Raw genomic sequence first — 27543 nt, 5'->3', positions numbered from 1 at the left:
TAGAAACCTAATTTTTAAAAAGTAGAAAAGCAGAGAAGCCAAATAAAAATGATACTACACCTGATTGAATTCACCCCTTTAATAATTTTTTTACTAAAATTCCATAAAACTTGCTAATGATTTAGAAGTATACTTTTTTCTTCTCAAGATATGTCTTTAAAATACCATAGTGTAAAAAAGCATGATAAAGATGTCAGATACTAAGTCCTTACTAATTCAAACATTCATTTATTCATATATATTTTATTGTGCATCTACAATGTATCATCTTAAGCAAGTTATGTGGAACATTACTGGGAAATTTTACATGCATTAATAGCTTTTTCACAATCTTCAAGGCAGGATGACAGTCCTTTGTTAAGGACTGGTCATATTAGGGTGATCCTCTAAATATACACATATGATTTTAGTGACAAGATTCAGGAGGAATCTGTGGGATAAAAATAGAAATGGCTTATTGGGAGGAGGAGATCATTATAGCACAGTTCACTGGAATGTGGAGGAATAAAAGAGATATGCTGGGGGAAATTTAGAAAGTGAGTGTAGTTACTTAAAGAGAATACCAATGAGACATGGAGTACTACTGTGTAATTATTTTTAGATACCGTAATTCAAAGAATCTCCAGCTAGAGTAGGAGGGAAAAAACTATCCTATCATGACCAGGTTCATGGAATTTGTGGGCATTATTATCCAAACCATTCTCTCTTATCTGGTTTTGAATCCCATTTTTCTCCTATGTAGAAAGCAATCACTGATAAAGCATGTAAAATGCCTACCTCCTATCAGCCATTATGTGTGGGGAAAACAGCTCCAGCCTGGCCCAGGATTCTTTGTCTTGAATGGTATCCCTGGGCTGGAAGCTGCACACACCTGGATCGCCCTGCCATTCTGCTTCATGTACATCACCGCTGTCCTGGGGAACTGTGGGCTCATCTACCTCATCAGCCATGAGGAGGCCCTGCATCGGCCCATGTACTACTTCCTGGCCCTGCTCTCCTTCACAGATGTCACCCTGTGCACCACCACGGTACCCAATATGCTGTGCATATTCTGGTTCAACCTCAAGGAGATTCACTTTAATGCCTGCCTGGCTCAGATGTTTTTTGTCCATATGCTGACTGGGATGGAGTCTGGGGTGCTCATGCTCATGGCCCTGGACCGCTACGTGGCCATCTGCCACCCCTTACGTTATTCCACCATCCTCACCAACCCTGTCATCACCAAGGCAGGTCTTGCTACGTTCCTGAGGGGTGTGCTGCTCATCCTCCCATTCACATTCCTCACCAAGCGTCTGCCCTATTGTCGAAGCAACTTTATTCCCCATACCTACTGTGACCACATGTCTGTGGCCAAGGTGTCCTGTGGCAATTTCAAGGTCAATGCTATCTATGGTCTCTTGGCAGCCCTCCTGATTGGAGGCTTTGATATGTTCTGTATTTCTGTGTCTTACACTATGATACTGAGGGCAGTAGTGAGCCTGTCATCTGCAGATGCTCGTCACAAAGCCTTCAGCACCTGCACGTCCCACATATGTGCTATTGTTATCACTTATGTTCCAGCCCTGTTCACCATTTTTACTCATCGTTTTGGGGGACAAAGCATTCCCCACCATGTGCATATTCTTATTGCTAATCTCTATTTGATGTTGCCTCCTACTCTGAATCCCATTGTTTATGGAGTCAAGACCAAGCAGATCCAGGAAGGAGTCATCAAGTTATTTTTTAAAGAGAAAGATGTCTTAGTTATGAAATAGATTCATGAGTTAATTATCCAAAATCAAGGAAAGACAAGAAATGTTTCAGAGGAGATTCTTGAGCATAAGTTCAAAATCAATGGATTCAATGCAGAAAACAATATTTATTGAACACCTATTATAACATTAACTGAATTATTTTTTTGTAAAATTCATCAACGATAAAAATTTGTTAAATAAAAAAGTATCTCCAGAAACTGAGACTTTTTTTTCTAGAAAGGAATTTCACATCAATGTAATTTCAATGTTTACATGCCTAATGTGTTTTACACATGAAACAAATTGTAAATGGGAAAAAAAATCCTGATCCCATGTTGAGGATTCATTCATTCTTGGCAGGAAACCCATAGTAAAAAGAAGCATCAGCATCTGTTTTCTTTTTTTTTTTTCAGCATCTGTTTTCTGAAGACATTTCACACATGTTTTAGTGACTTCATTAACCCCTATTCTTTTCACTGCATAATTTGGTATGACTTGTTTCAGTTACAGAAATTATCTCATATCAAAAAAAAAAGAAATTATCTCATATCTATCTAACCATATTGAATTTCCACCATCAAGGAGAATAATTTTCATGTATTTCTATCAATACTATATAAATAATAGATGGGATGATAAGCAAGGGAATAAACCATAAAATCTTAAGTCAATTTCTTGAGGATAATTCTGGGACACTTTTGAAGCAGACGTAGAATAAGTCTTATAAATGTTGTGAAGTAGTAGTAGAAAATAGAGGGGATTCTCCAGCAAAACTGGTAAGCATTTGGGTTTGGCTGACTTCATAGTTTTTTCCAACCTTAGTCTTTACAGCTGAAAATTTTCTCCTATAATTTGACTCCCAAGTGAAGTTGGTCACTCAAAGAAAGTTTATATAATGGACAAGCCATTTACAAATATTGGCCTTGTCTCTTGTAACCAGGCCCTGTTCCTACACAGTAAAATATGGAGAATTAAGAACCTGCATTCATGTCACTGTGGGGCACTTAACAAGCCTGAATATACCTTGCATATCGGTTTCTGTTCTCTGTATCCTTCTGCACACTAAGTAAATCTAGTTTTGAATGAAAACTTTCAGAATTTTATAAGGTTATTGCCAAATCAAACCTTATACCAACACTGGCAGATGTGAAATGCACATTTATTATTTAAGTGCACGACTGAAAGTAAGCAAAGTATGCTATCCTTCCACTAGAATGTTGAAGACAGTGATATGTAATATGGAGTTTTCTGAAGTTATATTGCACTAAAAATGCTAGTTTGTTATTACATGATACTAAATTGGTAGTTTGAGGGTCTCTAGCCAGAGTGGCAGTTTAAATATAAACAGGAATGTACAGTTTCCCCAACACTCCAAACACAAGGAAGTGCTAAATTAAATACACTTAAGAAATGATAGCAAGTAAAACTAAAATCAAATGAATTAATAAAGAACTTTAAAAGATAAAAGAAAATCACAGAGGCACTCAGGAATGAGAACTCACAGCCAATACAAAGACTTTTACTCAAATGACTTCAGTGCTGAGACCCTATTGCCTGTGTGTAAAGACTGGACAAAGTGAGAAGTCTAGAATCTGGGATAACTACACAATATTTGCATGGGAACTAAAATATCTATGCCTGACAGCCTAAAGACACAGAAAAAAAAGTACTACTATTATAATCTGATAACACACCTGTGCGACACATCACTAGAGATGAATCCAAACAAGATAAAAACATACAAAGACATTTTCTGGCAATAGCCTTTCTCTATACATTCATTGCATCTCTCTTAACTGCTTACCTCCACATGGACAAACATACACACATCTTCAACATAATGAGAAAAATTGCAAATACAGAAAACAATTATATAGGAAGTAGGTATCAAAAGGGAGGGATAAGCATAAAAGGGTTTATATTACATTTAGTCCACAAGTCTTCTAATAATTACAATAGGTGGGGTTATGGGTGTGATGGACCTTGATTTCAGTAACTTCTGGGAATTGTATATTGTGCATTAGCAGAATGGTAAGAGAAAAACGCTCCTTCAAGTCGAGAGAGACACTGATCAAACTTGGCTAGAAAGTAACATTTGGTGTAGGAATCTGTGTATTATCCTCCTCTTCATGTCTACATATGAGAAGGATGAGGGAGAAAGGAAACAAAGATATTTATACTCAATGTTTGTTTAAAAACACCAAGAATAGGGATCCCTGGCTGGCGCAGCGGTTTGGCGCCTGCCTTTGGCCCAGGGTACGATTCTGGAGACCCGGGATCGAATCCCACATCAGGCTCCTGGTGCATGGAGCCTGCTTCTCCCTCTGCCTATGTCTCTGCCTCTCTCTCTCTCTTTCTTTCTGTGTGACTATCATAAATAAATAAAAAATAAAAAAACACCAAGAATAAACACATCCAGTTGAAGATGAATAAAGAGAGGAAAGCAGCACCATCATAGACAACAATAATTTTATTGTGTCTATAGTAACATCCTGGTAAATAAGAGGAAATGACAAGAGTATCATAGTTATCTAAATTCTTTACTATTAGATTAAAAAGACTAAATAATGTTCCAAAAATGGGGATGATTTCATATGAGCCACAAAGAAAGTAGAAAAATATCATAAAGACAGAAATGCCTTAGGTGATAAGATTAGAGAATGAAATAATAAGGTAGCAGAATGGAATCAAACTGATAAATGGGTAAAAGAAAACTTAATTAGGAAAGTAACATGATAAAAATTAAAATCTATGATTAAAGAGTAAAGAAAATGTTATGCTTTTCAATCAGTAATTACTATAAATTAGTAATTACCAAATATTAGAAGCTATTATACAATGCATGAAGAGGAAACATAAATATCCTTGGTATAGATAAAGCAGAATTCAGAATAACCAGAATAAACAATATTCAAAGCCATAAAGAAAATAATGGTTCTAAAGTTAATATTGATGCATGTATGCAAGTTTAAAGTCTATCACAGGGCACCTGGGTGGCTCAGTGTTTGAGCTTCTGATTTTGGCTTTGAGTGTGATCCAGGGTTCAGGGATCTAGTCCCTCATCTGGCTCCCTTCAGAGAGCCTGCTTTTCCTTCTATGTCTCTGTCTCTCTCTGTGCATCTCTCATGAATAAATAAAATCTTTTTAAAAAATAAAGTCTATCACATACAAAGAAAAGAAAGCACTCCAAGAAACTCATTATAATACACAGTTTAATAGCTGAACTAGAACAATGATAAAAAATACAGTTCACATATAAACAGGAAATAACAGGTTACATGTAAAGAAAATAAAAGATAAGAGAAAATTATGGTACTGGAGAAACAAAAGAAGAGGTAAGGAGAAGAGAAGGGAGTTAAGGGAAGGAAAAGGGAGGAAACAGAATAAATAAGAAATGTCTAGTTATATGCTGCAACACCAAATTTTGGAAAACTGGTATAAGTTGTTCAGAATTTTTTAAAAGACAATGATTATATTTAAAATTACCCATATTGTATTAAGCATTTGTTTGATCACTTTCTTTCCTAAATAAAATGTCAATTTATGAATATGCAATAATTATACTCTCAAATAACATCTTTGATATGCTCCTATGAATAACGCTACTCTGAACATTCTTTTATGTGTCTTTGGGAGCAAATATTTGTACATGCCTTTGGTTTAATATCTAGGAGTGAGATTCTGGATCACACTGTAGTTTTAGGTTCTCTCTTGGTGTACTATATCAACTGTATTCCAAGGCGGTTGTACCAATTTAAACTCTTGTCAAAACTATAAAACTATTTACTCTATATCCTTCCCAACATTTGGTATTGCAAGTGTTGCAGCAGCTCATTTTCATTTTAATTTGCATTTTCCTGATGACAAAGATGATGGAATATGTTTTTATCAGTTCTCTGTTTAGATACCTTTGCAGGGATGGCAGCTAAAACTTTTAACCTTTTCTCTTTAAAATATTCAATTCATTATTGATGTATAAGATTTCTTTATATATTTGGGATGGGATTTTGTCAGTTACATATGTTGGCATATATTTTCTTCCAATCTACTTCCATTTTTTAAGTTAAATTATTTTGATGGGAAAATTTTCTTTATCTTACTGTAGTCCAATTTTTATTTTTTATTTTTATTTTTTAAATTTCTATTTAACTTCCAGTTAGTTAACATACAATGTAATATTAGTTTCAGATGTGGAATTTAGTGATTCGACATTTGCATATGTTACCGGTGCTCATCACAAGTGTACTCCTTAATCCCCACCACCTATTTAATCCATCTCCCCACCTACCTCTCCTCTGGTAACCATCTGTTTGTTCTCTATAGTTAAGAGGCTGTTTTCTGGTTTGCCTCTCTCTTTTTTCCCCTGTGTTCATTTGTTTTGTTTCTTAAATTGTACATATGAGTGAAATAATATATTTGTCTTTATCTGTCTGACTTATTTCACTTAGCATGATATTCTCTTCCATCCATGTTATTGAAAATGGAAAAATTTCAGTCTTTTTATGGCTGAGTAATATTTCAATATACATGTTTATATATAAATATTCAATATTTATATTCAAGGGGATCCCTGGGTGACGCAGCGGTTTGGCGCCTGCCTTTGGCCCAGGGCACGATCCTGGATGATAGTCACACAGAGAGAGAGAGAGAGGCAGAGACACAGGCAGAGGGAGAAGCAGGCTCCATGCACCAGGAGCCCGACGTGGGATTCGATCCCGGGTCTCCAGGATCGCGCCCTGGGCCAAAGGCAGGCGCTAAACTGCTGCGCCACCCAGGGATCCCCTTATTTGTCTCTTGTAACAGTTTTTGACTTATAGGATATTTCAAGTGTATGTGTGTGTGTGTATGTGTATAATGAACATATATGTAATATATGTTATATGCATTGAATATACACACAGAGACACATAGACATACTCAGGGTGGTAAAATGAACCATTTAGGGGATAAAAGGAAACATTGATATTATAGGTGTTTTAGTACATTTTTGGGATTTTATAATTATGTACTCAGACCATTATTTTATAAATCAATAAAAATGGAAAGCACATCATTTTTATGAATATCAGATCTCTTAGAGTCCACATCAGGAGGAAGACATTTAACTTTGATACACTTATTGTTTTATAGTTTCGCTCCTGCTTAAACAGCTGATCAATGTAAAATAACCTCAAAAGTCCCAAAGGACCTTTACTTCAGAGCCCTCTGAGACATCAACTATAGAGATCCAATCATATGTAGACACTCAAATCTGGAGAATCCTCAAAGGGCGCAGCAATACTATGTAGAGGTGGAAACTGGTTGTTATAGAACTCTTACATGCTCAGGAGTCTCAGTCATGTCTATGAATCTGGTTTTTGCTGATACTGAGGTAAGTTTGGGTGATTCCCAAAGACTTACATTTTCCCAAAATGTAAAACTTATAGTCCAAGACATATCAGTGTTTGAAATGTGGTTGATTGTAGGCTTAGTATTTCTTCTTGACTACAACCAGAATAAATGACCATTTACTTAGGGGCTAAGAGGAAAAACAGCATACCCCTACTCATGAAATAAATTTAAAACTACCTCAGAATTCATTCAATAAAAAAGTTTCAACAATAATGGGCTCCAATGGGAGGAAAACAAAAGCTTTTGCCTTAATAGATATCTGTACTCAGAGCTACTTCTGGTGGAAATGGTCTTTGCAAGCAAATGGAAAGTAACTGAAGAATAGACTTGAATCCTAGAAGGCATTGAGAGGAATTTCTGAAAAAAAGGATTTACTATAGAAATCTTCTTGTACAACCCCCCTACCAGGAGCCATACAGTGTCTATGTGAACAAGTCCAGAAATAGGAATCCAGCTATCTCACAGACAGGTTCTCTCTTAATAGGAAGATTTCCTCCGCAAAGGTACCTCCCTTGACTAGAGACTGATTTTCTGTAACTTTATACATTTATACATTTATTCTTTCTCTTCCCTAAGACACTGTTAAGAACAAGTATTCTCCTCTTCCTATATCATAATTAACTGTGTAAGTTAGTTATACCCAGAAACTTTTCCTCAGGATTATGCCCAGAAACTATTCCTCAGGATTAGAATCACTAATTTAGGACAATGGATAGATATTGATTAAACATATGGCTTCAAAGTCAAACCAACTTAAATCTTGGCTCTATCAGTTTTCAGTGTTGTCAACTTACACATTCTATTGAGTTATTGTGCACTTACATTCACTTATATATAAAATGAGGTTAATTACATATATTCATGGCATTATTATAGGTTTGAATTCAAGAGTCAACCCTGCTGAAATAATAAGTCCATTAGTGGAGCAGATGTTGTTTGTTTTGTTCACTAGGGTATCCCCAAAACTAGAATGATACTTTGCATGTATATCAATCAATAAATACCTGTTAAGTGAATAATATGTATTTTAGCATATAATATGACAATTATTATTATTATAATAGATCACGTATACTGATTACTTACTAAATGCCAGGCAACACTTAAAGGATTAGCTCTCATTTAACCATTCTAGTACCTCTAGAGTCTATACTATTATCACCTTTACTTTAAAAATGATGAAAATTGTACAAAGCTTTGAGATTTGTTCAAGACCATCCAGATAGTTAGTGTTGGAAGCTCATGGAGCCCCAGGGTCTATTTTTCCATAAGCAACCATAGAATAAGACTCTGCTCTCACATTTTCAGATGGCAGACATGTATACATCTAATTTTCTTCCTTTTTATGTCTTGAGTTTAAAAATAGAATTGAATATTCTATTCTAGAATAGAATACTCAATAGAATTCACTCAATAGAAGAATTCACATGCATCTTGGGGAATCATCTGAGAGGGATGGTATACACAGAAATATTTTCCTGACAGGGAAAAAGAGCTAGTGCTGTTTGATTATTTATGCTCAATGATTATGGAGTAATTGCTGAGTTATATGGTGTTGATGCTTAGAAGAGCCTGAGAATTTTCCATGACATAATTCATTTTAATTTATAAGCCAGTTATCCAGAATGAAATATTCTTCCTCCTTTGTTATCTTAATATCTTGGTCTTTTAATCTTGTGGCTGTAGTGTTCCCTTAGAAGGAAGTAGGCATCAGTAGTGACCTCCTATGGATACCATTCTCCTTGAAGGGGTTCCAATGGCCACATGCTTAGTTACCTAGAGTTACCAGGAGACTTGCAAGGATATAGCTGGAATAGATGTCCCTGGATATCATTCAAATGACAATAGATATTTATCATTTTTCTGCCTAAAATACAAATTTGAGATATGAGAATATATTTGCTTGTCTTGAAGGCTGTAGTAACAAGTATTTTCTTTCTAAAGTTCAATTCTCAATCATCCAATATAACTAAGGTTTTCAAAATCTAATACTACCTTCACACCCTAAGTGCACAATGACACTTGAACTACAGCAGGGCTCAAGAGCTCCATTTGAATTTATGTACATTAAATAAAATAAATTTGATCACATAGGATGCCTTATACAGAGGTGAGAATAGTAATAATAGTAGTATTATTGCTAATATTCATTGAGCATTCACTATATACTATAAACAGTTTTAGCACATTATATAAATGTATGATAGGATAATTCTGACAACTTTATGGGGTTGGCACAATTATTGTCCTCATCTGAGATTTAGAAAACTGAGGCACTAAAATGACTAAACAATTTGTCCATGTCACATGCAATGTTAAGAACCAAAAGCAGAATCTTATGATAGATATGACTGCAGAGGAACTTACTACTTTTCATTTAAAAAAAAGTGTTGTACTCAGTTTCCAAGCCCCCTACTCACTTTTGAGTTATTTTCTTATCCAGGAAATCACCACTTTTAAAGAATATAAAATGCCTACCTCCTATCAGCCACTATGTGTGGGGAAAACAGCTCCAGCCTGGCCCCAGGATTCTTTGTCTTGAATGGTATCCCTGGGCTGGAAGCTGCACACACCTGGATCGCCCTGCCATTCTGCTTCATGTACATCACCGCTGTCCTGGGGAACTGTGGGCTCATCTACCTCATCAGCCACGAGGAGGCCCTGCATCGGCCCATGTACTACTTCCTGGCCCTGCTCTCCTTCACAGATGTCACCCTGTGCACCACCACGGTACCCAATATGCTGTGCATATTCTGGTTCAACCTCAAGGAGATTCACTTTAATGCCTGCCTGGCTCAGATGTTTTTTGTCCATATGCTGACTGGGATGGAGTCTGGGGTGCTCATGCTCATGGCCCTGGACCGCTACGTGGCCATCTGCCACCCCTTACGTTATTCCACCATCCTCACCAACCCTGTCATCACCAAGGCAGGTCTTGCCACGTTCCTGAGGGGTGTGCTGCTCATCCTCCCATTCACATTCCTCACCAAGCGTCTGCCCTATTGTCGAAGCAACTTTATTCCCCATACCTACTGTGACCACATGTCTGTGGCCAAGGTGTCCTGTGGCAATTTCAAGGTCAATGCTATCTATGGCTTAATGGTTGCTCTCCTTATTGGTGTGTTTGATATATGCTGTATTTCTGTGTCTTACACTATGATATTGAGGGCAGTAGTGAGCCTGTCATCTGCAGATGCTCGTCACAAAGCCTTCAGCACCTGCACATCCCACATATGTGCTATTGTCATCACTTATGTTCCAGCTTTTTTCACATTTTTTGCCCACCGTTTTGGAGGACACAATATCCCCCACCACATACACATCATTGTAGCCAATATTTACTTGCTACTGCCTCCTACAATGAACCCAATTGTTTATGGAGTTAAGACCAAGCAGATCCGGGAAGGTGTGATCAAGTTTTTACTTGGAGATAGGTTGTCTTTACCCAAGACAAATAAATCATCAAATAGACATATTGTTTAGGAAGAGAGGGGCTCAAAAAGAGTGGAGAATACATTTGTAAATGCTGTGAGTAAAATGGTATTAAACATATGAGTCCCTCTAATATGTAGATTTTCTGAAGCCTTTGTAAGTTTATATTATGAAATGTTTCTTCTGTGTAAAGATCTGCCAAAGAAGAGAATACAGAATAAAAAAGAAATGTACCCATTCCTTACAAGTTTTATGTCTTACAAAGGGATTATGTATTTCTATGTCTAGTGAGAACAGTCAGGGAACAGAATGAGGGATGCAGGCATGGTATTGGTGAGTGCACTCTAAGTGAGAAGAGGAGACTATAGTGATGGGGATGTCCTCTCCATAAAGAACAAATTTATACAAATCAAGCACATTGCCATGCATAATGTGGGCCTGCTGTTGCAATATTCTTCAGGTTTTTTTTAAAGATTGTATTTATTTATTCATGAGAAACACAGAGAGAGGCGCCTAGGCAGAGGGAGAAGCAGGCTCCCTGGGAGCCCAATGGGGGACTCTTATCCCAGGACTCTCAGATCACACCCTGAGCCAAAGGCAGACACTGAACTGCTGAGCCACCCAGATGTCCCTCTTCAGTATTTTTTTAATATTGTATTTATTTACTTGAGAGAGAGAGGTGGAGACAGAGACAGAGATAGGGAGAGATAGCAGGAATGGGGAAGAGAGAAGCAGGCTCCCTGCTGAGCAGGAAACCCAACATCAGGGTTTGATTTCAGGACCCAGCACACAGGACCCTGGGATTATGACCTGAGCCAAAGGCAGACACTTAATCCACTGAGCCACCCAGGTGCCCCTATCTTCCAGTATTTTTAAAGACGATCTAGATGTAAATATTTTCTGACATCTCCTGATTTTGATTATTGGCTAAATGTTTTTTTTAAAAAATATTCTAATTTTATTCAAGACGTGTCTTGTAATTGTTTTTTGCCCATTTCATCTGTTTAGGATTTCCATTTAAAATGGCACAGTTGAGGGATCCCTGGGTGGCGCAGCGGTTTAGCGCCTGCCTTTGGCCCAGGGCGCGATCCTGGAGACCCGGGATCGAATCCCACGTCAGGCTCCCGGTGTATGGAGCCTGCTTCTCCCTCTGCCTGTGTCTCTGCCTCTCTCTCTCTCACTGTGTGCCTATCATAAATAAATAAAACAAAAAAAATTAAAAAAAAAAAAATAAAATAAAATAAAATAAAATGGCACAGTTGAGCATCTGACTCTTGGTTTTGGCTCAGACCATGGCCTCATAGTCATGAGATGGAGCCCCACATTAGGCTCTGTGCTCAGTATGGAGTCTGCTTGAATCTCTCTCTCCCTCTCTCTTCACCCTTCCCCTTACGCATTCTCTCTCTCTAAAAAATAAATAAATAAATAAATAAATAAATAAATAAATAAATATCTTTAAAATGCACCTACAAAATGTAATTGTCATGTTATCAGTGAAACAGACAAAAGCAACAGTTAAATGACGAGTATGTGTTATAATTCATTCACTTATTCACTCATATTGAGATACTTATTTAGGTCATATTATCTGTCATACCTTAGGTTTAATGAGAGAGAGAGGCAGAGTCGACTATGAGGTAATCCCTGACCTCAGGGTGCTCAGAATCTGGACTCAAGCCAGGAACACATGAGATGAAACATAAATGAAGGAAAGAGGAGAGATGATAACAATGGACACAGTATAGAGAGAATAAAATGTTAGTTAGGAAAGAGTTGGGGGAAACATAAGTTTTGTATTCATATAGTCCCAAGATTTAAATCTTATGTCTTCATTTCTAGGCACTAGACTTTAACAGGCTATTTAATCTCTCTAAATTTCAGCTTCTATACTTTTAATAAAATGTGAGAAAAACATACTACAAAGATTTATCTGGCTGGTTAAATGCTGTAATGCAAGAAAAAAGAGCACTTAGTATAATATACGTACTAACCACTTCAGAAATTATAGCTGAGATTATTGTTATTATTATAACTTAAATCTTTCAACTCTGATTCATTCCAAACATTATAGTTTGAGGAGAAATCTTTCCAATTATAAAAGTAGTAGAAAATCAGTTTTATTTTATCTCCAAAATGATCATCAAAATCAGCCCACACAGTTTTCTGGATACATTCTATGTGACTAACTCCATGTTATGCACTGAAAAACATAAGTGAACAAAAACACACTAATGAATTTCTAATATAGTATAAGATATAAAATGTGATGGAATCATTATTATAAAATGGTAACAGGGTATTGTACAAAAAATTGTTACAAAATTCATGAAAACTAAATTATTATCAATAGCCATTGTGGCGGTAAGTAAAGATTTTACAGAGAACGTAGCAGATGAGATGAATCTTAATATAAGTATTTAAAGAGAAAGCCTGGTGGGGATTATTATGTTTTAAAAATGAAACAATATATGCAAATTATTAAGGCTAACCAAAGCATAGCCAGTTTAAGCCTAGAAATGTTTTGGAGTGACTGGAGATAAAAGAGAAAGGAGGAGGAACAAAAGACTCAGAAAGACAGATAGAGGTTGGACCTAGAACTGCTCTGTCTGAGTTTCTGTGTGACCTCAGGCATGACAACCTCTGTTCTTGAATTTTGAGAGATACCAAGTTCTTAGAATTGCCCTTCATCTGAAAGTAGCTGCCTGGCTTGTCACCTGCCTAGAATGCTCAGATCTCCAGCATACTCTCTGCCCCTGAAGCCTTTCTCCCTCTCCTTCCTCCTCCATCTTTCTTCTCTCATTGCTGGAAACTCAATTTTTTTCAGTTTCTACTCACTTCTCCAGCATCTCACCTGACTTCTCAGTCTTTGAGTCTTTCTGGCAGAGTGAAGATTCCTTACAAATTCCTCCTGAGTAACTCTTTGTTGAAGGGTTGGCAGCTTGCCTCCACAAAAAAACAGTTTTCCAGAAAATGATAGTAACAACAAAAACATACACATTTATTTTCTAGGTACTTTTCCAAGAATTATATCCTTATTTGATCCTAAAAAAAAACTATGAGGATGATGCTATTTTAGGCTCAGTTTGTAGACAAGCAAACTGAGGTACAGAGAGATTAATGACTAAATGAAAGTCACGTATCCAGTGAGTGATAGAGAATGGACTCAAACCCAGCCAGCTTGGTTCCAGAGTCTTTGATCGTAATGTCTATGATATACTGCATGATGGGGAGGAAGCAAGATACCGGAAGAGTAGGTCCCCTACGTTTTACCAGGTACCCTGAATTTATCTAGATAACCATCAAACCATTTTGAACACCTATGAATTCAACCTGACAAGTAAGAAAAGAATTGCTGGAATTCTACAAATAGAAAACCAAACACTTTTTGCAAGGTAGGAGTGCGGAGAAGGAAAATGAGGGAATATACTGGAAGATAAATGGCTGTGGTTGGGATGGGAGCCTCTGAAAGCCAGCTACTAGAAAGTGATATAGTACCAAAGCACAAAATCGGAACCTTTAGAAATCTACTCCAGTGAGAGATGTCCCTGGCTGAAAGATGCTCAGTGGTGAAGCAGGCCAGAATCTTAGGAGGGACTGTGTGGTCTCAAGATCCCAGAGTCACAGAAAGAACAGGGGTGCCTGATCCAGCAGGGATGGGATAGCAATCCTTGTATCAGAAAAATTCGATTTTTTTAAGTTTTTTTTTTATTTATTCATGAGAGATGAGAGAAAGAGAGAAAGAGAGAGAGAGAGATTTGTCTCTACACAGGCAGAGGGAGAAGGAGACACCATGCAGGGATCCCGACATGGGACTCAATCCCTGGTCTCCAGGATCACGTTGTGAGCAACGCCGGCGCTAAAGCGCTGAGCCACTCGGGCTGCCCAAAAAATTAGATCTTAAACCAAAGACTATAGTACTAGATGAAGAGGAGCACTATATCATACTTAAAGGGTCTTTCCAACAAGAAGATCTAACAATTATAAATATTTATGCTCCTAATGTGGGAGTAGCCAGTTATATAAACCAATTAATAACTAAAATTAAAGAAATACATTGATAGCAATAAAATAATAGTACAGGTTGTTAATACCCCACTCATAGCAATGAACAGATCATCTAAGGAGAAGATAACAGGGAAACAGGGCTTTGAATGACACATTGGACCAAATGGATTTAGGAGATATATTCAGAACATTCTATCCTAATGCAAAAGAATACATATTCTTCCCTAGTGCCCATGGAACATTTTCCAGAATAGACCACATACTGCATCACAAATGAGGTCTCAACTGATACCAAAAAATGGGATTATTCCCTGTATATTTTCAGATCACAATGCTTTGAAACTTGAACTCAATCACAAGTATAAATGTGGAAGGAACATAAACACTTCAAAGTTAAAGAACATCCTACTAAAGAAAGAATGAGTCAACCAGGAAATTAAATAAGAATTTTAAAAATTCATGGAAATAAATGAAAATGAAAATGAAATTGTTCAAAACCTTTGGAATACAGCAGAGTACATTGCAACACAAGCCCTTCTCAAAAAATTAGAAAAATCTCAAATATACAAGCTAACCTTACACCTAAAGGAGCTGGAGAAAGAACAGCAAATAAAGCCCAAACTCAGCAGGAGAAGATAAATTATAAAGATTAAAACATAAACCAATGAAATAGAAACCAGAATAGCAGAACCAGTCAATGAGATTAGAAGCTGGTTCTTTGAAAGAATTAAAAAGATCAATAAATCCCTAGCCAGACTAATTGATAAGAAAAGAGAAAGGACCCAAATTAACAAAATCATGAGTGAAAGAGGAGAGATCACAATCAATGCTAAGAAAATAAAACAATTTGAAGAATATGTTATGAACAATTATATGCTAACAAATTAGGCAATCTAGAAGAAATAGATGGATTCCTAGAGACTTATAAACTACCAAAACTGAAACAGGAAGAAATGGAAAACCTGAACAGAACCATAACCAGCAAGGAAACTGAAGCAGTCATCAAAAACCTCCCAACAAATAAGAGTCCTGGGCCAGATGGTTTCCCAGGGGAATTCTACTGATCATTTAAAGAAGAAATAATACCTATTCCTTTGAAGCTGTTTCCAAAAATTTTTTTTATTTTTTTTATAATTAATTTTTATTGGTGTTCAATTTACCAACATACAGAATAACACCCAGTGCTCATCCCGTCAAGTGTCCCCCTCCGTGCCCATCACCCATTCACCCCCACCCCCCCGCCCTCCTCCCCTTCCACCACCCCTAGTTCATTTCCCAGAGTTAGAAGTCTTTATGTTCTGTGTCCCTTTCTGATATCTCCCACACATTTCTTCTCCCTTCCCTTATATTCCCCTTCACTATTATTCATATTCCCCAAATGAGTGAGAACATACACTGTTTGTCCTTCTCCGATTGACTTACTTCCAAAAAATTTAAATGGAAGAGAAAAATCCAAACTCATTCTATGAGGCCAGCATTATCCAGATCCTAAAACCAGTTAAAGACCCCATCAAAAAGAAGAATTCATCTCTGATGAATGTGGATGCCAAAATACCTACCAAGATACTAGCCAATAGGATCAATAGGATGCAATAGGATCCAACAGTATATTAAAAAGATTATTCACCATGACTAAGTGCAATTTATTGATGGGCTGCAAGGGTGGTTCCACATTTGCAAATCAATCAGTGTGATACAGCACGTTAATAAAAGAAAGGATAAGAAACATAAAGACTCCTAACTCTGGGAAATGTACTAGGGGTGATGGAAGGGGAGGAGGGCGGGGATGGGGGTGAATGGGTGACGGGCACTGAGGGAGGCACTTGATGGGATGAGCACCGGGTGTTACTCTGTATGTTGGCAAATTGAACACCAATAAAAAATAAATTTATTTAAAAAAATTTAAAAAGGCTAAATAAATAAATAAATAATTCTTTAAAAATGTAAACACTTCTAACTTCATTTAGAAGATGTTATTTAGGGCAGCCCAGGTGGTTCAGCGGTTTAGCGCCTGCCTTCAGCCCAGGGCCTGATCCTGGGGACCTGGGATTGAGTCCCACGTCGGGCTCCGTGCATGGAGCCTGCTTCTCCTTCTGCCTGTGTCTCTGCCTGTGTTTGTGTGTGTGTGATGAATACATAAATAAATAAAATATCTTTAAAAAAGATGTTAATTAAAAAAAATACACCCCTACAGAATTGTTCTAAGAATGAAGCAAAATAAAGTATTAGGCCAAAAAAAAAGAAAGTAACATGCAATCCTCTCAATTGATACAGAAAAAGCACTTGACAAAATACTAGCGTCCTTTCTTGACTAAAACTCTTCATAGTGTAGGGATAGAGGATCTGTACTCTAAAAACTACAGAACACTTATGTTCCATTTAACAAAGAAATGGAAAAACATCCCATGCTCAGGGATTAGAAGAATAAATATTTTTAAAATGTTTATGCTACCCAGGGAAATTCACATATGCAATGCAATTCCTATCAAAATACAATTGACATTTTTCAGAAAGCTGGAACAAAGAATCCTAAAATTTGTATGGAACCAGAAAATATCTGAAATAGCCAGAGGAATGTTGAACAAGAAAACAAACCTGATGGCATCACAATGCCAGACTTCAAACTATATTACAAAGCTATGATCATCAAGATAGTGTGGTACTTGCACAAAAACAGACAAACAGGTCATTGGAACAGAATAGAGAACCCAGAAATGGACCCTTAATTCTATGGTCAACTCATCTTTGACAAAGTAGGAAAAATATGCTCTGGAAGAAGGACAGTCTCTTCAATAAATGGTGTTGGAAAAAATGGATAACCACATGTAGAAGAATGAAACTGGTCCATTTTATTACATCTACACAAAGATAAACTCAAAATGGATGAAAGACCTAAATATGAGACAGGAATGCATCAAAATCCAATATAATAACAGAGGCAGCAACCTCTTTGACCTCAGATGAAGCAATTACTCCTTAGACACATCTCCAAAGGCAAGAGAAACAAAAGCAAAAATGAACTATTGGGGCTTCATCAAGATAAAAAGCTTGTGGGGGCCCCTGGGTGGCTCAGTCTGTTAAGTGTCTGCTTTTGGCTCTGGTCATGATCTCCGGGTCCTGGGATCAAGCCCCATGTGATGCTTCCTGCCCATCAAGGAGTCTGTTTCTCTGTCTCTTCCTCTGCCTCACCCTACCACTCATCCTCTCTCTCTCAAATAAATAATTTTTTTAAGGATGAAAAGCTTCTACACAGCAAAAGAAACATCAATAAAACTAAAAGGCAACCTACAGAGTGTAAGAAGTTGTTTGCAAATGACATATCAGATAAAGGGCTGGGATCCAAGATCTGTAAAGAACTAATAAACTCAACACCCTAAAAAAAAACAAATAATCCAAAAACAAAAAAACAAATAATCCAATCAAAAAATGGACAGAACGGGCACGGAGGGGGACACTTGACGGGATGAGCACTGGGTGTTATTCTGTATGTTGGTAAATTGAACACCAATAAAAATTAATTTATAAAAAAAAATGGACAGAAGTCATGAACAGACATGTCATCAGAGAAGACCTACATCTGGCCAACAGACACATGAAAGATGTTCCACATCACTTGGCATCCGGGGAACACAAATCAAAACCACAATGAGATACCACCTCACACCAATCGGATAGCTAAAATTTACAAGACAGGAAACAATAAATATTGGTGAGGATGCAGGAAAAGAGGAGTCTTCTTACACTGTTGGTGAGAATGCAAACTTGTACAGCCACCCTGGAAAATAGTATGGAGGTTCCTCAAGAAGTTAAAAATAGAACTACTCTATGACCCAGCAATTGCACTATTAGGGATCTACCCCAAAATGCAAATGTAGTGATCCGAAGGGGCACCTGCACCCCAACGTTCATAGCACCAATGTCCACAATAGCCAAACTGGGAAAGAACTGAGATGTCCTTTGACAGATGAGTGGATAAAGATGTGAGATATATATATATATATATATATATATATGTCATGATGTGATGTGATATATATATATATAATAATCCATGTTGTTGCATACATCTGTGATTCTACAATGTCTATTGCTGCATTGTAATTCATTATGTGAATATACTACATGTCTTTCAATTAACTCTACCATTAATAGGCATTTAAGTTCATTCAGGTTTGAGCTATTATGAATAACATTTTTACACATTTCTTCCTGCTAATATGCATATAATTACCCTGATCAAGGTTTATTTCTTAACAGTTTCTCCAGAATACTCAGCCATCCAAAAGCAGAGACCAGTTTTTGAACCTCTGATATGAGACCATTTTGTTGGGAGAAGTGCCCAGCCAATTGTTGGTGGATTCCATGATGATGTGAGTAATAGCATGAGTGACATTTCTTTATGTGAGGAGATATGAATGTCAAATGCAAATATGTCTTTATTGTCTGCACTACTACTCATAGAAACACAACATGTGGTTAGGGGTTCATATAACATTATTCTGACTCCAAACAATTGATTTCTCAAATACAGAGTTGTAACACTCTAATTACGCCCATGGAAATTCATGGTATTTGCAATGTATTTATCTCCCAAAGCATATGGGCTAAGAGAATAATGGGATAGATTATACAGGATAAAGAAAACTGCCAGTTGGGAAAAAATCACCTCCAAATGGAGGTGCTATCCTACAGTATGTGGCATATGCTTGAATAAGAACAATTGGACAATTTATGGTGCCATATTCTCTCCAGCCAGATTTATAACTCTAGTAGCCAAGGGATAGTGTGCAGAGTAAACTTTCTATTACATGCCATAACTGAGGGGGTTCAAGGCAGGCAACCACAGTATATGCCTCTTTGGCTTGTGGATTATTTAGAGCTAAAAACAATCAAGGCCCAGTAGACTCAGGAAGAGCTTTTTACCAAACCCTTAACTTCCTAAAAGAATTTAGATGACAGGTCTGTACTAGGAAGAGAGCTATGATCAAAAATAACTTCTTATATGGGAAAGACTTATTTGCATGATGCAGCAACCTTTGTTTACCAACCATCTATTTTCAGCTTCCTGTGAATTCCTCCCCTTTAAGACCTCCTCTCCCTCTCCCTTTCTGCTTAGCTCAGCATGGTATATAGGTTTCCCTTGCTTTCCAAAAGTAGTGCATTTCTGTAACATCTTTGGTAAGCTGAAATGGCATAAAACAAAGAAGCAATAACCTTTAACTTACATGAAAATTTTTTTGAGTAATTCCCAGAATATATCTTCCTATCTTCATAACTATGGATTTGGAAGGTTGGAAGTCTTAGTTACCAAGAGAGATATACTTCTACTAGAAAATACAGCCATGATTCTATTTAATTAATATTTAAGATTCCACGCCCCCCTCCCCCCGCCCCAGTCATTATGGATATGTCATGGCATCTTCCTAGTTAGGATAGTTAAGCCTGATTATCAAGAAGAAATTGTATTGATTTTACACAGGTTTTAAAAGATGAAGTTAATTTATGGCTGTATTGGAAACATTGCATATTTATATCTGGAGATATTGGATGTATAGTTTTTAATTCATGAATAAGCTAAGGACAGTAGGATTTATGATGTATCATTTAAAGTCTGAGTTTTCCCTGGTGACTCTAAGGTCAGTTTGCAACAGTTCTCACTGATTAACAGACACTTCTTAAAAGTAGAAATTTATATAAGAAATAGTGAAAGGGATTAAAAGGGAAAGGAGGGGAATGGAGTGGGAAAAATAGAGAGGGAAACAAACCATGAGAGACTGCTACTCTGGGAAACAAACAAAGAGTTGCAGAAGGGGAGGTGGGCAGGGGGTTGGGGTAACTGGGTGACAAGCACTAAGGAGGGCACTTGATGGGATGAGCACTGGGTCTTATACTATATGTCGGCAAATCAAACTTAAATAAAAATAAATGTAAAAAAATAGAAATTTAAATAGCCAAGAAATAAATAACAAGATTTGAAACCTCATTAATAACAGGGAAATGCAAATTAAAATCACAATGACATATCTTGACATGTGTACTAGCTTGCTAAATGAAAACACTTTCAATATGGACAGTTAGAAAACAGAGCAATGGAAACTTCTATTCTGTGAATTCCAAGGTATAAATTGGTATACTCCACTTTGGACAATATTTTGAAATTATTAAATAAATAGATAAATAAATAAATATATATATATATATAATCTCACAGACAGAATTATGAATTTCATTAGAAATGAATATATATGTATAAACATATATATATATCTTTAACTATATATATAGTTATATATATCACAGAATCATGAATTTCATTAGAAATGTATATATGTATATATGTATATCCTACGACCCAAAAAACTTCACCCTCAGGGATAGATTCTAATGAAAGTCATAATTCTGCCTGTGAGGATCTGGTTTTACTAAAGAGGACTGCAGATTGCAACATAATAATCAAAAGTCATGATGATCAATATAATTATTTATCTTCCAGTGAATGTATGGTTGAAGATCATGTGTGAGGCAACCCTCAAAACTGATCCCCCCTGGGGTACCTGGGTGGCTCAGTCAGTTAAGAATCCAACTCTTGGTTTCAGCTCAGGTCATGATCTCAGGGTCATAAGATGAACCCTGTGTCAGGCTCCACATTCAGGACATAGTCTACTTGAGATTCTCTCTCCTTCTCCCTCTGCCCTTCCCTCTTGTGTTCTCTCTCTGCTAAAAACAAAACAAAACAAAACAAAACAAAAACAAAACAAAACCCACCTGATCTCCATCAAATGAATTAGAATATTCTCAGCATCCTGGGGATAGTAAAAGTGAAGAGTCAACAGTGGCTACACGAGAAAAAAGGAAAACCATTTCAGATACACATTGCTTCTAACCCTGGAACTTCTACTACTAAAAAAAGAGTTGTGAATCTGAGTGGCATTCAAAAGAGATATATCTTAGCTTTCTCTTTTGGAATTTGGGAGGTAGAAGAGGCATGGAAACAATGACAAAGATAAATGATCACACACAGTAGTCATGAAGAGTTACGAATCAACGAAATATTTAAGGAAACTATATGCTAAACTATATAGTTTGGAATTGTTCAATTTCAACAAATAATTGTCAAAGAATAATAGTTTGTTGAATAGCTGTTGAAATTGTTAAGTAATTATTGAAATAATAATGTCTACAAACTTAGGGAACAAAACAGGAAATGAAGGCAATTTGGAGTCTGTAATGCTTCAGTTGTCCAGGAAAGAGCTTTGGGGGCCTAAAACATGGTAAAAGGAAAGATAGGTTATAAGAAACATTTTTAAAAGTTAAAATTGGTGGGGGAGGGGGGGCGCCAGGGTGGCTCAATGAGGTGTGTCTGCCTTTGACTCAGGTTATGATCCTGGGATCCCAGGATGGAACTCCACTGGGCTCCCAATGGGGGAGCCTGCTTCTTCCTCTGCCTATGCCTCTGCCTCTCCCTCTGGATTTCTCATGAATAAATAAATAAAATCTTAAAAGTAAATAAAAATATTTTAACATGTAGAATGTCCTATCTGAAATAAAGTTCTATTATTTTCAGAATGAAAATATTTAATTTTGTCAATTTCTTTCTTCCAAAATGAAAATTCAACCCCTTCTTTCCTCTTGGCTTACCTTTTTGTTCACTTAGAATTCCACTCTTTCACTTTCACACACCTTGGATTTTAAGTGGGTAATATGAATTAAAGTTTTATTTTCAACACCTGCTTCCACATGCCATCACCCAAATGGAAGTAATTAATTTGCTCTTCATGCCTTGAGGGACAAAATGAATGAATACTTGTTTTGCATGAATTTGCTCACTACTTAACAAAATAACAGAGATTCCTCTCCTTGTGATGCTTGAAGGACTTCAGTACAGTGGTGTAAACTTTTCTCTGGATTCCATGGAATACAATAAGCCAGTCCAGTCTATTGTCCTGCAAGGAAACTTTGGACATAATCACTCTTATAGCAATAACTCTTCAGTTTCAATTGTTTGTAATATTAGGCATATTTTCTACCACTTTCTTAGGAAGAAATATTGAATGAAAAAAAAATAAAAATTGAAGGCAGAATACAGAGATCAGACTAAATAAAAGGCAGCTTTTAGTAACAGGTATAACAGACAAGATTATCTTGATCTCTTTCTCCTCCTGTTAATATGTCCTGCCACCTAAATTTATGGTACCATAAAGTGAGGGCAGTGTATTATATACTTTGAAGCTGCCCTAGATCCACACAAGTGAAGTGAGACCCTACAAGTAGGGTGGCAGTGGGAAGGAATTATGGAATACCTGGCTTAGTAGTGTTTCTGCTTTAAACACTGGGGAAAAATTAGAGAGGAAGACAAACCATGAGAAACTCCTAACACTGGGAAACAAACAAAGGGTTGTGGAAGGGAAGAGTTGGGGGATGGGGTGACTGGGTGAGGGGCACTAAGGAGGGCATTTAATGGGATTAGCACTGGATGTTATACTATAAGTTGGCAAATTGAATTTAAATTAAAAAAAATAAATAATTAAATAAAAAAGTAAATACTGGGGAAAATAGTTTTTGAAAATGGAGGTCATGATCCAGGGATCCTTAACAAAATGCTGTCAGCTTCAATGCTTGTCTGATCCAGATGTGCTTTCTCTACACTGTCTCAGAGTTGGAATCTAGGGTACTCATGCTCATGGCCCTGGACTGCTATGTGGCCATCTGCTTTTCCTCTTCGCTATGCCATTACCCTCACCAATTCTATCGTTGCCAAGTTTCTCACCTTCCCTCTAGGTGTGATACTCGCCATTCCTTTTACATTACTCACCATACATCTACCCTACTGCAAGGGTAATATAATTTCCCATACCCACTGTGATCACATGACTGTGGCCAAGTTATCCTGTGGCAATATCAAGGTCAATGCCATCTATAGTCTGATGGTTGCCCTTCTGATTGGGGACTTTGACATCCTGCACATCACAGTCTCCTAATCCATGATTCTCTGGACAGTGGTCAGCCTCTCTGCAGCAGAGGCTCAGCAGAAGTCCTTTAGCACCTGAACTGCCCAAATCTGTGCTATAGTCATCACCTATGTCTCAGCCTTCCTTACTTTTTTTCACCCACCATTTTGGGGGTCAATACAGCCCTCCACAGCTTTCATATTTTTGTGGTTAACCAATACCTGCTCCTGCCCACCCACTCTGAATCTTATTGTCCATGGGACAAAGACTAAACAAATACAAAAAGGGATACTCAAATTTTTCCTTAGCAAAAGACCACTGAAGAAGGAGATATAAGTAAATCCCAATGTAACAAAAGGAAAATGATTTCAAAGATGAAGAAGGCATCTATACTAGACAGACAGTGGATATGTGTTTTGACAGTGACTAACCAATCTTCTTAATTGATTATTCCTATACTTTTCTAAGACCTTATACATCAACTTGAAAACTTTTCTTTAAAAAGGACCCAGAAACCAATTTGATAAAATCCAAGAAAACTATTCCTAATGCCTTTTTATTAATTGCATGATACCAGACTTGGTGCCATTATAGTAATACATGAGATAGAGTTTTGTCCCTGAAGAATTTCCCAACTAGTAGATAAAACTCAAGAAAGGGATTATGCCAGTTATTAAAAACACTGTTAATTTCTAGTAAAAGCACTGGCCTTAGGACTTCATAGTTTTTTGCTAAACTAGAAAATATACTTTCCATCAAGGAATAAACATGCAATGTTATCACTCATTTGTTTATTAATATATACCATAAATATATTTTGAGCACTTACTTTCTTAGGACATTGTAGTACAAACACTGATAAAAATGGATATTGCTACATGTGTATACACACATGAAACCATCAATAACTTGATTACAACAAAGTTAATTAACATATTCATCACCTTCAAAATTTCCTTTTACATCTTTGTGATCCAGCCATTGCCTGAACCTGACACCACTGACATGCTCTCTTTCACTATAAATTAGCTTCACTCTATAAAGATTAACTCTATAAAATTCTGGAATTTTATATAAATTAAATATTACTGAATGGGACCTTTTTAGCCCTGGCTGCTTCCATGACCACTTTGAGTTTCATCAAATTATCATTGTGTTAATCACACATATATTTTTCTTGGAAATACCAAAATAAATCTGTTATCTGTTGTTGAACATTTTGTTTGTTTCCAGTTTTTCTGTATTACAAATAAAATTGCTATGATCATTCATGTGCAAGTCTTTGAACAAGCATATACTTTCATTTCTCTTGGGTAAATATCTAGGAGTGAAATAGCAGATATATATAAAGATTTTTTAAGAAAATGACAAAATTATTTCTAGAATAGGTGTATTTTACATTCTCAACAGTGGTACATAAAATTTCTTGTTCTGCACCCTCACAAACATTTAGTATGGTTAGTTTTTTTAAAAATTTAGTCATTTTAGAAAGAGTCTATTGATATCTTGTGTTTTTGAGTTATGCTTACCTAATGACTGAAGATGTGGAGCATGCTTATGTGTGCTTATTTGTCATCTGTATCTGCAGAAAATTTGTGAGATTAGAAATATTTGTTTTAAGCTGCTAAATTCTGGGGTAATTGAACTATATTTTTATTATTTTTGAAAAATCACCACAGTGCCTATAGTTAACAATACTACATTGTATAATTAAACATTTGCTGAGAGGGCACAGTACATCTCACATGAAATGCTCTAATTGAGGAAAACATACATATTAAGTAAAGAAGTTAGGATAAAAATTTTGGAAGTGATAGATATGTTTGTTTTTTTCTCTTTTTTTTTCCTTTTTTTAGAGAGAGAGAGAGAGCTTGATTAGGGGAAGTGGCAGAGGGAGAGAGAGAGACAGAGAATCTTAGGTAGGTTCCACTCCCAGTGTGGAGCCCAACATGGGCTTGATCTCAAAACCCTGAGTTGGTGACCTGAACTGAAATCAAGAGCCAGATGCTTGGGGTGCCTCAGTGGCTCAGTCAGTTAAGCATCTGCCTTTGGCTCAGGTCATGATCTCTAGGTCCTGGGATCAAGCCCTGTTTCAGGCCCCCTCTTCAGCCGGGAGTCTGCTTCTCCTTCTCTGCTTATTCTTTCGCTTTCTCTTTATCCCCCCCCCACCTCTGTCAAACAAGTAAACAAAATCTTCTTTTTAAAAAAAAAAAGGCAGATGCTCAACTGACTGAGCTACCCAGGCACCCTGGAAGTGATAGATATGGTTAGGTCATTGGTTATGGTGATGGTTTCACAGGTGTATATTTATTCCCAAGCTCATTGTCAGATACATTAAATATGTCTGGGCTTTTTATGTCAGTCATGCTTCAATTAAGTTAAAAAAGAAAACTTAAACCAATTAAAAATAAATTCTCACATGGGAGTTTATAAAGTGTACTTTCTATCACTAACTTCCATTCTTCAGGTCTCTTCCAAGAAAAAAATGACCAATGTTAGTTTCTTGTGATCCCTTCCAGAACCAATTTATGTCTTCATTTCCTTTGAAAGCTACATAGCATCACATTGTATTGATATACAATAATTAAATGTAAATAATTATCATTTAATAATCATTTAATTTTTATCATCTCTACAAAAAATTATAATATATGAAGTCATTAATGTTCAAGACTAGCGTTTAAATGTTTAAATGTTTAAATGTTTAAATGTCTTCTTGTCAAGTAAACAGAAAAATAAAATTGTTTTGAGCACAGAGATGTTAGCACCAAGTACAGAACTCATTAAAGGGAAAGAAAACCACTATAATAGCATGATTTTTTTGTTCAGTAGATAATTCTTAGAACATATCAGGTGCTAAATAAATATTTATTGGAAGGATGAATGCATGGATGGACAACTGCTAGTCTATGAAATAGGAGTTCATTCACCAGCTGGAAAGTCAAATAGACTGAAATTAAAAGAAGTTTTAGAAGACCTTCTGCATCATAGATAATAAGATAAAGTGGAATATTAAGGAAGTTTGAGATCTACAATCAAATAGAGTTTAAAAATAAGGTTTAATTGAAGGATTTTCTCCATGCATGCATTCCAGAAATACAGTTGGCGTTTAACACACTGCCATGGAAAACAGTCACTGTTAAGTGCTCAAGTTTGATATTGGTAGTATCCTAAGAGGCAGATTAGAGCACTTGTCAGCCATATTATAATCAGCAACAACAAGGTTTGGCTGCAAGCCCTTGGGTAGTGCTAGAAAAGTGTTTGATTCTCATCCCCTGATACTGAGTGGCAGAAAGGGGTGAGTGGTTAAGTCTCTCACATGACATACTGCTAAATCAGCATTATTTGGAGCCCAGCCCTCTAATGACTCTAGTAATTATTCCCCCAAACAATGAATGTAAGCTGATGGAATAAAGTTAGAAGCCAATTGTCTAGCCCATCTTATTCTCTTAGGTCCCAGTCTCTGCTTATCCCAGGCAAGGGATAGGTGATTTAATATAATTTAAGATCCCATAGCCCAAGGGTCAAGGTTCTTTTCCTAGAGTCTAACATCTGGCCTCACAAAGTATCTGAATATTACTCTAGAATACAATTGACAAGGAAAAAAATCCACATTCATGCTACAACTCTTTCCTCTATAAATGTCTTCCATTAATTTTTTATCCTAAAGGCCTATCAGTATGCTGTCTGTCACCATTAGTTCAGTGAGTTAGGTATCTGGTCAGTCAACTCTGTGCCTTTTGGAAATGAACCAACTGAATGGATATTAGAGAGCCACTTTAGAGGTAGGAACAGTCTGCTTGAAGTGGCAGTAACAGTCAAAGTTAAGGAATAGAATGGGGAGGATGGTCATCAAATATTTATGGAAACTTGTTTTCCAATATGTGCAATTTTGCAGTAGTGAATCTCTCATAAACAGAGACAATATTCCAATATTGTTTTATCATTATTATTTTTAATGGCTCTGAAAGGACCTAACCAGGTTGTCACAGATAAGATTTTCTTAAATGTATTTGCTACACTTAGCAGAATTA

General features: G+C 36.6%; 2 protein-coding genes and 1 pseudogene across 2 annotated transcripts; all 3 read left to right on the top strand.

Moving 5' to 3' along the window:
* Positions 1 to 792: 792 nt before the first annotated feature.
* Positions 793 to 1754, top strand: LOC129505095 (olfactory receptor 52N2-like). The gene is given in 2 exon segments (XM_055318035.1): positions 793 to 817; positions 820 to 1754. Coding segments are annotated over 2 exon segments (960 nt in total).
* A 7863-nt stretch (positions 1755 to 9617) lies between these two features.
* On the top strand, positions 9618 to 10607 carry LOC129504844 (olfactory receptor 52N2). Its single transcript, XM_055317723.1, has one exon. The coding sequence runs from the start codon at positions 9618 to 9620 to the stop codon at positions 10605 to 10607; it is 990 nt and encodes a 329-aa protein (XP_055173698.1).
* A 1581-nt stretch (positions 10608 to 12188) lies between these two features.
* Positions 12189 to 23845, top strand: LOC129504843 (olfactory receptor 52N1-like; annotated as a pseudogene).
* Positions 23846 to 27543: the final 3698 nt, after the last annotated feature.

The sequence above is a fragment of the Nyctereutes procyonoides genome, unplaced genomic scaffold (genome assembly GCF_905146905.1).
Source record: "Nyctereutes procyonoides isolate TBG_1078 unplaced genomic scaffold, NYPRO_anot_genome, whole genome shotgun sequence".
NCBI lineage: Eukaryota > Metazoa > Chordata > Mammalia > Carnivora > Canidae > Nyctereutes > Nyctereutes procyonoides.
Note: the sequence above shows the minus strand (reverse complement) of the source record. Positions and strands in the feature narration are given on the sequence as shown.

Coding starts and splice junctions, on each gene's coding strand:
- LOC129504844 (XM_055317723.1), top strand. CDS start 9,618: ATGTGTGGGGAAAACAGCTCCAGCCTGGCCCCAGGATTCTTTGTCTTG.